The 12,500-nt window shown below is 41.4% G+C and overlaps 1 protein-coding gene and 1 long non-coding RNA gene across 2 annotated transcripts in view; one reads left to right on the top strand and one right to left on the bottom strand.

Moving 5' to 3' along the window:
* The window catches only part of LOC135112728 (plexin-B-like), a 112,386-nt gene extending 103,497 nt beyond the window's left edge, over positions 1–8,889 (top strand). The window contains 2 exon segments of the mRNA XM_064027485.1: positions 2,657–2,857; positions 3,034–8,889. Coding sequence (XP_063883555.1) covers positions 2,657–2,857; positions 3,034–3,863 — 1,031 coding nt within the window. The 3' untranslated portion in view covers positions 3,864–8,889.
* Positions 1–12,500, bottom strand: part of LOC135112729 (uncharacterized) — a 161,506-nt gene that overhangs the window by 145,531 nt on the left and 3,475 nt on the right. The window lies entirely within an intron of this gene.

Genomic DNA, 12,500 nt, shown 5'->3' with positions numbered 1-12,500 from the left:
ATTTATTCCCGCGTCGCTGTAGCTAAGAGTTAAAACAAAATTTCAAAGTGACGCAATCAGTAGTCTCTGGTGATTTGCATATGCTAATGAACATAAGCACCTGCAGTTTTAAAATTATTCACCTAACAGATTATTCATAGTCAAAAAATGTATGTACGTACGTAAGGCACATTTTATTATTATTATTATTATTATTATTATTATTATTATTGTTATTATTATTTGTTTAACAGGTCATCCTTATTTAGTCGTGCGTTAGACATTTACTGTAATCTATTATATATTTCATTCAAAGTAAAAAAAAAAGAAAAATGTTGTGCATAAGACACTTTCATTTATTCATCTTTTTTTTCTACTTTACCAACACACACATTAAAAACACTCACTAAGAATAATAACACCAAAATAACAACACTAAGGAAAGAAATACCCAAGAAATATCCATTAATTACAGTACGAGAATATCTATTAGCAGGAACAATGATAAGAATAAAAATAGAAAAATAAAACGCCCATTAAAAATAATAACACTGAAAAATAACATCAGGAGAAGAAACGCACAAGATATACCCATTAATTACTGTAACAACAGGAGGAACCATCAAGGTACCCCAATTAATTAGACTAATAACAAAAGATACCGTCAGGAAACACCAATTAACTGCGGGAGTAAGAGTGGAAATTGTCAGGGTTGTAATTCGTCGGCGAGTGGAGCGACGGCGGCGCGTAAGCAAGACATTTAGCGAGACAGGTGAGTCCACGGCCCACCTGGGACTCATTAATTAGTTGGCCACCTGTCAGCCGCCCGCCAGGTAATTCTTGACGGTCTCTCCTAGTCATATTTTAACAGCAGGGAGGCGGAGAGGCGGGTAGGCTACGTGTGTGTGTGTGTGTGTGTGTGTGTGTGTGTGTGTGTGAGTTAACGAGAAAACGAGGCCTAACTACAGTTCTTGCATCGTTTGTTTCATACACACACACACACACACACACACACACACACACACACACACACACACGTAACCTTTCCTCAAACTTTTCTCCCCATCAGTACTCACACTGTCAATACTAAATCATCTCCACCTATTTACCTGCTCACCTGTCCATTTCCCTCCCTAATATGTGTCCACCAGGTGCAAATCTATCTCATAACCTTCAATGAAACAGTAACTCCTTCCTGCTCCTCCACCATCACTCTGTCATTCACTGTTCACTCGAGTCACGGGATCAAACTCTCCCGCACACCAGAACATGAGTCACAATTGTCAGCCTGTCAACGTGTCAGCTCGTGTTCCATGCATTTATAATTTTCCCCTCCCCTTCTGTTCCGTATCCATATTACATAACCCAACCGCAGCGCTCCTACGTACGTACACACTCCACTTATGTCGTACACAAACTGAATTACAACCGCGTGTCCGTCTGTCCATTGGTAATCAGGTTGTTCCTCCTCCCGTATCACATTAATTTTCTAACCAACTGTCTAACTCCGTCACTTTTTTTTTTTCACTTGTCTCGTTACGTAACCCAATAGGTATTCTGCCTTATGGACAACCGACACTGTTATTTCTTCCTTGATATCACAACTCAATCATCTGAAGCAAAATATAGAAACAAAGAAAATAAGGGAAGGTGCAAGAAACCAGTAGGCCTACACGTGTTAATCCCTTTATAAAACGTACCTTTTATATCCACATAAAATCATCTAATCATTACAGCTCCCCTTCAACGCAGCACTAACAACCTGACTACTGAGTCTATTCCAGTCATCTAGCTCTCTATTTGGGGACTGATTTCTTCCTATCGCTATTTTATGTATAATTTTATCAATCTATCGTATACATCACTAAATACCCTTCTCACCTAAACCACGTGTGTTACTCTTCACGCTGTTGTTTTTTACCAGAGACCACAATAACGCGAGCACTTTGTCTACATAAACATTACGTACTAATTTGTCTTCTCTATGTCCAAAATTGTCTGTGTGGTAAAAACTAACATCATTATACCACAACCTCAGTCTCCACATTGCGTAACTACTAATGCTCCCTCCTCATGCTCCATACTAATACTATTCTCTCTTACTATCCTCGCGTGCCAGTCCACCATGCCCTGCCTCCATGCACCGGTCTGCCTGTCCCTCATTACTGGCTCACGCAGCATTGCCAGTTAAGCCCACCTGCCCATCTGTGCGTGATTAGCAACCTATTTTCGTGTCAAAATTATCCGGTTGTGTGTCTATCAGTCAATCAGTAATCATGTTTTCCCTAAATGCCTGTACATTACCTGGCTTACCTGTGTCTCTACCTGCCAATCACGAGACAATTCCACTTGCTTCACATTTACGTTGGAAATGTAGTATCAGCTTATTCGTTATCCCTTCTTGTCTGCGGGTACTGCCTAACTTACTCCTTCCTGTGTATCTGTCTTGTCATATCTAACTCCTTCCTGTCTGTCTGTCTACGAGCGCTACCTAACCTACCTTCATGTCTATCTGTCCAGTCATACCTCACTCACTGCATTGTCTTCCTGTCTACAATCGTATTTCACGTCATTCTTTCAGTCCACCGGTCTACCCCTTCCCCGTCTATCTGCCTACCATTACTTCCATCACCTAACACTCCTTCCCGTCGCCTAACCCCCTCCTCTCTTCCCCTAGAGTGGCGTCACGGTCGCAACGGTCACCTAGTTCTCGCCGACGAGGACATGACCACCAAGAGCGACTCAGGCGGGTGGCGGCGCCTCAATACGCTAGCCCACTACGGCGTGCGGGACTCGGCGCTTATGGCCCTCGTGCACCGCCCCCACGCCCACCTCAACAACGCAAACTGCGGCACCGGGACGTCAAAGTGTGCCACATGTAAGTGTTCGTGTGTGTGTCTGTGTGTGTGGTGTGTGGACGTGTGATGTGTGCCAGTGTGTGTGTGTGTGTGTGTGTGTGTGTGTGTGTGTGTGTGTGTGTGTGTGTGTGTGTGTGTGTCCCTTTGCTTCACAGTACCGCAAAAACACTAACACCTCCCTCCCCCTCTCCCTCAGGCTCCACCTTCGGCGTGAGTGGGTCGGGCAGCCCCGTGAGTCACTGCGGTGGCGGGGACGTGGAGTGCGGGTCGTCTGACGCCAACGTGTACCATCTGGTGAAGCCCGTGGACCACGACTCCCCCAACAGAGGCGGCGAGAGGACGCACAAGGCCATCCCTGAGATCTTCCTCACCCGCCTGCTCTCCACCAAAGGCACCGTCCAGAAGTTTGTTGACGATTTCTTCAAGACGATCCTCAACGCCAACGAGTCGCTGCCACCGGCCGTCAAGTGGCTCTTTGATCTGTTCGACGAGTCCTCGCGGCGCCACGGACTCACAGACCCCGAGGTGGTGCTCGCCTGGAAGTCCAACAGTCTGCCACTGCGCTTCTGGGTCAACTTCATCAAGAACCCTGACTTCATCCTCGACGTCCACAAAAGTCCCACGGTGGACTCCTGCCTGTCCGTCATCGCCCAGACGTTCATGGACGCGTGCTCCACCACCGAGCACCGCCTAGGTAAGGACTCACCCTCCAACAAGCTGCTCTTCGCCAAGGACATTACGCAGTACAAGGCGTCCGTGCGGGCCTTCTACCAGGGCGTGAGGACACTGCCTCCAGTCACGGACCAGGACATGGCTGCCTACCTGCACCATCTGAGCCTGACGCACCTGTCTGAGCTGGACTCCAAGCCAGCGGTGCAGGAGCTGTTCCACACGTACATCACGCGCTACTACAGCCACATCATGGAGACCCTCGAGATGGACCCCAACTGCCGGACGCTCCACCTCGCCCACAAACTGGACAATGTCATGTGTACCATTAACGGGGAACCCACGTCCATGTGCTGAGGCAGCCGCGCCCTGGCTCATCCCGCGCCGCACCCGTCTGAGGCCTTGTGTAAAGACTTATAAGAAAAGACTTTCACCGCTGTTATCTTACATGCCTAGTTCCTAGCCAAAGAGTAGGTGTACGACGATTAATAGACAGTTATTGTGTGTGTATTTTTGGGGTTCGTTGTTATTGTAAAGACAGACAGAAACTCGTCACAACGCTAATCTATTCCTTCCAGTAGTCACGAGGGCCCGTCGCCCCCTCCCCCGCTGTACTTAATCAAATATCTGTGATTTTCTAAGACTAGCGCATTCCAGTGGGCGGCGGGAGGGGGGACGCTGCGGGCCGACTCTACTATTTGAGGGACGAGTTCGTTGCTGTCTGGTGCCTATTGGTGTTGTGGGGGACGAGTGTAGAATCACAAGTCAAGTGGTGATAAATAGCGTGTGGTGAGCGTCTCGGGAGAACGTTAAGGGGGTGAGGGGATGACAAGACTGCCTTCACGCGGATCAGACTCATCACATCACACTCATCACGACACGTAGCGGAGAGTAATCGCATCACACACACACACACACACACACACACACACACACACACACACACACACACACACACACACACACTCTCACACTCATCCCATCACGAACACATTACTGCTTTCTGCGGTAATTCATAATACAGAGGCGGAATCAATAAAGGCAAGGCGGACAGAAGCGCAGACGAGAAGGATTGTGGTGAAAAGAGTGACAGAAAACGAAAAATGTGAACTTCTATTTATTTTCTTTCTTTCTCTCTCTCACGAGCGAAGGAAAGTGTTCTCTGTGGTAGTAGTGTCTTTTTTTAGCGTTTTTTATCTCCTGTCTCTTATTCACGTCAGTGTTCTGTGGGCGAAATTCCATTAAGAAAATTGAAAAAAGTATACAGGAGGAGAGATTGAACACACTTATAACCAAGATTGGAATAAGTAGAAATGTATGAAAAAAAATGTACAGTGACGTGAAAGGTTAGAAAGAACAGAATTAGTGAATATAATAGCAACTGTGAGGCAGAAAATAGTAAAGTTATATGTGGAAAGGATATTTGAGAGGCAGTAGTGAATCAAACAAGAGAACGAAATGCATAAAATAAAACAGACAAAATAACAAAATAAAAATCAAACACTTGCGGAAAAAAATGAAAAAAAAAGAAATGAGAAAAATGCAGGAAACAAATATAGACAAGTGAACATCGGGAAAACAATTGGACAAAATACATCTTGAGAAAAAATATGAGCTAGAGAAAAATAATTACATACAAAAGACTAACACAGAAAAGTAAAGAAAATACGAAGTGATAATTAGTTTCCAACTTCAACAAGTCTTAGAAAAAGGTGAAACTACAAAAAGAAAAAAAAACAAGAGAAAAATGAACTAAAAACAATAAAAGAAAACGAAAAAGAAGACGGAAGAAAATACATCACAGTGCAACGACTTGAAAAAAAAAAAAAACATCAGAAGAGAACAGAGAAAAAGATGAAAGAATTGAAAAAAAAGACAACGAAAAGAAAAGATGAAAAAAAAAAGAAGAAAAATACAAAATGACACTGATACAGAGTTCTCGCCCCAAACACTTGATGATCCACGCGTCCTTCAGAGGTAACACAGGTGCTCACCGAAACCGTCTATGTGCTTGACAAGAAACCAACAGTCCCGAGAGGAAGAAACTCATGTGCACTCCAAAAACAAAAAAACAAAAAAATAATAAAAAAATAATAAAAAAAATGAATAATTACGTTGATATGAGAAATGAAACCACGTGCTACGGTGTGTTCGTGTGCGTATGTGCGTGTGCGTGTACGTGTGTGTGTATGTGCACCAGAAGAGGGTTGAGTGACTCCCTCCGGACCTTCTTTTCTGCCATCCAGCCTTGGCGTCCCGAAGAAAGGTTCAAAAGGCTGGTTCGTTCACGGTGAAGCTTCGTGACTCAGTTCGAAACGCGCTGTCGACTCAATATTTCTCTTTGCTCTTGTGTATTTATTTTTGGTGTTTTTTTTATTTTTATTTATTTATTGTTTGTTATTCTTGTTCTTATGACTCGTATTTTTTGACAATGTGACGTGGCTGGTTCATTTATCCGATAGTTCTTTATTCTTCATGTTCTTGTTCTACTACTACTACTACTACTACTACTACTACTACTACTACTACTATGTATGTAAAAACGGTTCTGGCTAAAGGCAAACCCAAAAACGCCAATAAATAAACAATAAACCCTTTCTCAAGATGCCAGTCCCAAAAGAGAGGTAACAAAAATTCTGAAAATCCTCCTCCTCCTCCTCCTACTACTACTACTACTACTACTACTACTACTACCACCATCACCACCACCATCACCACCACCACCACCGGTACTAGTTCGTTTTGTTCAACTTATTCTTCTTTTGTTACATTTCTTGGTATCTCCTTTCTCTCTAAGTATATATTTCTTTTCTTTATTTCTTTTAATTCCGATTTCTCTCTTTTTGTGTGTGTGGTTTGGATTCCGGGAAGGCGAATGTGATTTGTATGCTCTTTCAATAACTTACTTTTTCTTTCCTTTTCAAGTTCAAATCCGTGGTTCTTATTCATTAGTCCCCCTTGCACGTCTCTCTCTCTCTCTCTCTCTCTCTCTCTCTCTCTCTCTCTCTCTCTCTCTCTCTCTCTCTCTCTCTCTCTCTCTCTCTCTCTCAATCTTTCACGGCTATGTGGTAAGGTCACTGGTGGATAATTAATGCCATTCCACGTCTCCTACACCACCGTGACATCTCCCAACACTCCACCCCTCACCTCCACTCTCACCAACTCATCTTCCCCCCACCTATTCTTTCTCTTTATCAGTAATCTTCCCTCACTCCTCCCCACTGTTATCAATACCCCCTTTATTCCTTCTCTACCCCTTCTTCGTTTTATCTCTAATGCATCTTTCCTCTTCCTCCTCCACCTCCTCCTTCTCTTCATGTTTACCGTTTTCGTTATTCCAAATTCTTCACTCTTACCTTCTTCACTTCATTATCTCCTTCACTCTTTCTCTCCCTTTCATTTATCCTTGTATCCTATAAGTCTTCCTCCACATGCACACTCCACCTCCCTCCCTCCTCCTTTCCTCCACAAGAAATCCTCACTATCTTCCATCCTTTCAGTTTTCCTCCACTCCACCACGTCCTCTCACTCCTCCTCTTCCTCCTCCCCTTTCCTCCACTCCCCTCTCTCACCTCCACTTGATTCATTTCAACTCTTCCATCCCTTCAGTTCTCCACCACTCCTCTTTTTCCACCTCCACCTCGTCCTTCCATGCCTTCTCTTCCTCCTTCCCTTTCCTATACTCCCTTCTCCCACCTCCTCCACTTGACTCATTTCAACTCTTTCTGTCCCCTCCTTCCTCTTTCTTCCTCTCTCTGCCCTCCTCTCCTCCCTGGCGTTCTTTCACCCTTCCCTCTCTGGTCGGAAATAATGGCACAAAGGACTTCAAGTTTTAATAAAGTTTTCCCCGAATTTTATTGCAATTTCTAAATTTATTTCGTCGATAAAATTCAAGTCTGATTTTTAGAGCCGAAGTTCCCTTTCTTATTTCTACTTCCTTTGATGAAAAAAATACAGACTCGGGGAATTACACTTTTGTGAATTCCTTTTCTTCTTCTTCTTCTTCCTCTTCTTCAATGTCTTTAGTGTTTTAATACATTTTTCGTCTGTCCTTTCTGATTATAAAGTGTATCTCATCACAAATTCATAGATACTGTATTTGTGTATTAAGATTTCTCGGTTTTTTTTTCCTCAAATTTTAGTGGTTAAAATCTTTTAATATATTTTCTAGCTTTCCTTGGTGATCATAAGGCCTGTTAAGTCACGCATACATATAAACGTACATTGCACCATTAAAGTCACCATTTCAATCTATACATCATAAACACATTCGTCAAAATTACATCACTTAGCTTATTCCACCATTCATAAACACACACACACACACACACATACATACAAAGAGATCACGTAAGTCTGTCCCATCATAAGTACACACTACATACATATACCCCACTTGAGTCTGTTCCACCATAAGTAATTTACATACACACATACATACGTCGCTTCGGTCTATCCCAACATACATACATACACATACGAAACTAAAAGAAAAACGGCCTTTCTTAAAAACTGCAAAACCTCATCTTTCCACCTTGCCTCCCGTGGTCAGACTGAATGGACAGCCACGTCACTACGCCATTATATTTACGTTCACTTCCCTCCACTAGACAAGGAAAATAATGTCTTGTCTTCTTCCTCCTCCTCCTCCTCCTCCTCCTCCTCCTCCTCCTCCTCAGACCGAACGTACCCAGTGGTCCATGTTTCATCTCTCTCGTTTTCTTATTTTTTTTATTTTCTCTCCCTCTAAGGTAAGTTATGAAAATAATAAAAATGAAATACGCCATACCAGTGATCACTTAATTTATAATAATGATAATGGTAATAATAATAATAATTATAATAATAATAATAATAATAATAATAATAAATGATGAGTTACTCGCTAGGAAGTGTACTAAAAGAAAATTATTAAAAAATAAATAAATAAAACTGTCTGTGCTCTAAGAAAACGGGGCGTAACGTAGTACATTTTCTTTGACCATTTTTTGTACCTTGAAACAAAAAACGGAATAAATAATAAATAATAATAACGATAGTAATAATAAAAATAATTAATAATAAATATAAACAAAAAAGAAAATGTACAGCACACGCCTTATCACTTTTTGCTACTTTTGTTTATATATATATTTTTTTTTGTTTGTTTTTTTCTTTATTTCGTTTTTTTTTTTTTTTGTCGACGTTCCAACCCCTCCTCTCCCTGATTTCTCGCTTGCCTCCTGAAGGATCTAGGGGGAGGGGAGGGCAAGGAGCGTCATTCTCTTTCGGATAATCAAATGCCAGTGTATATTGTGTGTATTTTTATATATATAAATAGCGCTTGTACATACCTGCTACATTCTAAGCTAATATTATGCAAGAATGAATAATATGTCTACGATCTGTGTGTTTCATTCATTTCCTTATTTTCTATTTGCTGGGTTTTTTTTTCTTTTTTTTCTCTAATTGTTTTTATCCTTATTTGCTATTTTTATTCCTACCTCCTATTTTTTTTCATTTACTATTCCTTTCTTACTATTCCCTATTTTTGTTCATATTTTGCTATTTCTTTATTTCCATTTCTTTTTATATTTTTTATCTTCTATTTTATTTTTATTTCATATTCTACTAATTCCCATTCTTATTCCTATTTCCGCCCTTTTCATATTTCATAATTCACTTTTGTTTGTAGATTTGTTCTTTTAACTTTATTTCTCTTTCGTCTTTTTATTTTATTTTTTTTTCCGTTAAACGTTTTTTCTCGGGTTTAATTCTTGTCTGCTTTTCTCTTCTCTCTTTCATCTGTTTCAAATTCAAATCTTTACATTCTTTTCTCACTTATTTCTAATCCTCTTCTGTTTCTTTTCTGTTTCTTTTCCGTTTATGTATTTCTTTTATTATTTCATCTTTTTTTTTTTCGTCATTCAATCCTTCACTGATTTCTTCCCGTTTCTTTTTATCCCTCCCTTTTTAATTCCTTTTTCCTAACTTCATTCATTCTTCTTCAGCGATTTCTTCCCGGTTCATTCCCACTTTTATTCCCCTTTCTCTCTCTCTCTCTCTCTCTCTCTCTCTCTCTCTCTCTCTCTCTCTCTCTCTCTCTCTCTCTCTCTCTCTCTCTGCTTTTTCACTCTTTTTTGCAACTCTAGGGAAGAAAAAAACGAGCGGCGGGGAAGACTAAGAGACACAAGCTGACAATCATTGTAACTCTGGTAACCAAAAGAGTCAAACTGAGGGGAGAGGTTGCCAAATGTCAGAGAGAGAGAGAGAGAGAGAGAGAGAGAGAGAGAGAGAGAGAGAGAGAGAGAGAGAGAAACCTTATCTCTTGAATCCATTTTTTTTTTTTCTTCATCGTGACATTTTAGAAACCATCCTTTTAATTAACACAAAATATCACACTAGCGAATACTGAATTAATAAAGTTATACAGACATTTATCTATACAATACACTTCAGTTTTTAGCCAGTATTTTTTTTAATCCTGAGAACACTGAACAACGAATAAATAACTGTTAAACTCACTCACTGAAGAAAAAGAACTTAAGCAACTGGTGAAATAAATCCTCTATTGATATTTTTTTTAACATTTCTTCCTGTCTTTTTTCGATTATTTTTACGTTTCTTTTCCGTTTTATCTTTTTTTATTTTTTATTTTTCCTGTCGATGTAATTACGGGTTTGAGTGCTGAAAGGTTATGTTTTTCTGTTACTTTGTGTATTTATTCATTTATTTACTTATTTATTTATTTATTTGTCTATCTTTCTGTAAAATGGAAATATCACGGTGAAAATGTTGTTTTTTTTTAGTCATTCTTTTATACATATTTTTATTTATTTATTCATTTATTTATCAGTCTTTTCTTTTTCTTTCTTTTTTTTTTATTTGTACAGTAGAAATAGCGCACTCGGGCCAAACAGAAATAAAACGTTTTTCAAAATTCTGACGAGAGAAGTTGAGCGGGATTATGAATACACGTGTTCCTCAATCTCATGCTGGCGCTGGAATACTGGAAACGTGCCGTGACCAGAAACATTTCAACCGGAAAAATATAACCTAGCTACCTGCACCCACCCTCCCTCCCTCCCTCCCCGCCACACACATTATATCAAAGCATACCTTCTATCTGATGTCATACTCATATGATCCTATGGTTTGTTGCAGCGACATTCAACTAATCTATATATCTATCTCTCCATCTATCTATCTATCTATCTACCAATTATGTCTATTTATCTATCTATCTATAAACCAATCTATCATTCTCCCATTACATTTCAACATCAGACGCTTTACATTTCACACACACACACACACACACACACTTCTCAACCGCTTCCACTCCCTTCCCTTTAGCCTCCCATGCAGCTTCCCTCATCACACCACACTACCAAGTTCCCATGCATTCTTAGCCAAGCCTTACATGGATTTATGAATAATGAATACGGTGGATACAGGTAAGAATGTTTTATACAGAGCCTGCTACTTATATTTATCATCTTAGCTTGTACTTAGCCCCTTAGTAAAGGCAGTCCTACGCTTTCCTATTACATCATTAAGAATCTCCTGTACAGCATGTTAGTATATTCTTCCAGCCTCATCATATTTTCTTTTTTACTTTAATGACAAATACTCATAGCTGACATAAACTGTGGACGAAGAATTAAAAAGGTCAAGAACTCGCTAAGGCAGTGCTGTAGCAAAGGCAAAACTATTCAGATCATCAGGAACGGAATCCGAGTCTCCTGGTATGTAGCAAAAGCGTCACTCTACAATTCTCCCTGCGCGACCACGAGCGGCGGCCAACTACCTGAGCCTTCACAAGCATAACCGACCATCGAAACCTGAGAGAAGAGCTCCAGCAGAAAAACCTACCAGGGCTACAAGGAAAAACAAATATGAAAATCATACCAAATAAAAATATTAATCTGTAAATGTCACACACACACACACACACACACACTTCAGTAAATAATCTTAGCCTTCCAGTTCCCTTTTCCAGACTCCAGTTTCCATAGAGAGCAAGCACCCTTCAGGTCCCTTCCCTCAACCTGCACGCATTATTTAGCATACAAGCACCCTTTCCAACCATCAGTCAGCTTGTTCCTGCCTTCATCACCTCCCAGTGTTCCTCCTCACTCTCTCCTAGCCTTAAAAACACTTCCAGCTACTTCCAGACCCTCTCCCATATTTAAACCCCGAACACACCCTCCACAACCTTCCTCAGCTTCTCCTTGCCCTCACCACCCTCCAGAGTCCCTACCCCCACTCTCTCCTAGCCTTCGAGAACCTTCCAGATACTTCCAGATCCTTACTACTAGTCATACAGTATTCCTCCCCATACACAATCACTAAACACTCCCTTCAGAACCTTTCCTCAGTCCTAACACCTTCCTATCAACCCCTAAACATCTTCCTGGCCCCACTTCCTGTCACCCCATCAGCCCCCAGCCTTCCCCCAGGCTTCCCCAGCTTCCCCATGACCGCCCAGCCTCCCCCAGCGCGCCGTAGACCCGCTGTTCCACGCCCTTCATAAGTGATGGCGCCCTTCAGGTATTCACCGCACAAGACGCCGCCTGACTCGCCTCCCGCACCGCACTGAAATATTTAGCACTCCACCATGAGCATCCACCGTGTGTGTGTGTGTGTGTGTGTGTGTGTGTGTGTGTGTGTGTGTGTGAGGTGGGTTGCTGTGGGAGAGTAGGTGAGGTTGAGGAAGTAAAATACATGGGAGAAAGGTCACTGGGAGAAAGGTAAAATGAAAGTGCTGAAGGGAGAGAGAGAGAGAGAGAGAGAGAGAGAGAGAGAGAGAGAGAGAGAGAGAGAGAGAGAGAGAGAGAGAGAGAGAGAGAGAGAGAGAGAGAGAGAGAGAGAGAGAGAGAGAGAGAGAGAGAGAGAGAAAGATTAAAAATTCCTCAAAGACCAACAGGAACTGGGAATGTGGCAAATGGAAGTCCTCTGATGGTGTACTTTTAACTGAAACATTGTATACAACATGACACCAATGCGTCGGCA

The sequence above is a fragment of the Scylla paramamosain genome, chromosome 24, assembly GCF_035594125.1.
Source record: "Scylla paramamosain isolate STU-SP2022 chromosome 24, ASM3559412v1, whole genome shotgun sequence".
In the NCBI taxonomy this organism is placed as follows: Eukaryota; Metazoa; Arthropoda; class Malacostraca; order Decapoda; family Portunidae; genus Scylla; species Scylla paramamosain.
Note: the sequence above shows the minus strand (reverse complement) of the source record. Positions and strands in the feature narration are given on the sequence as shown.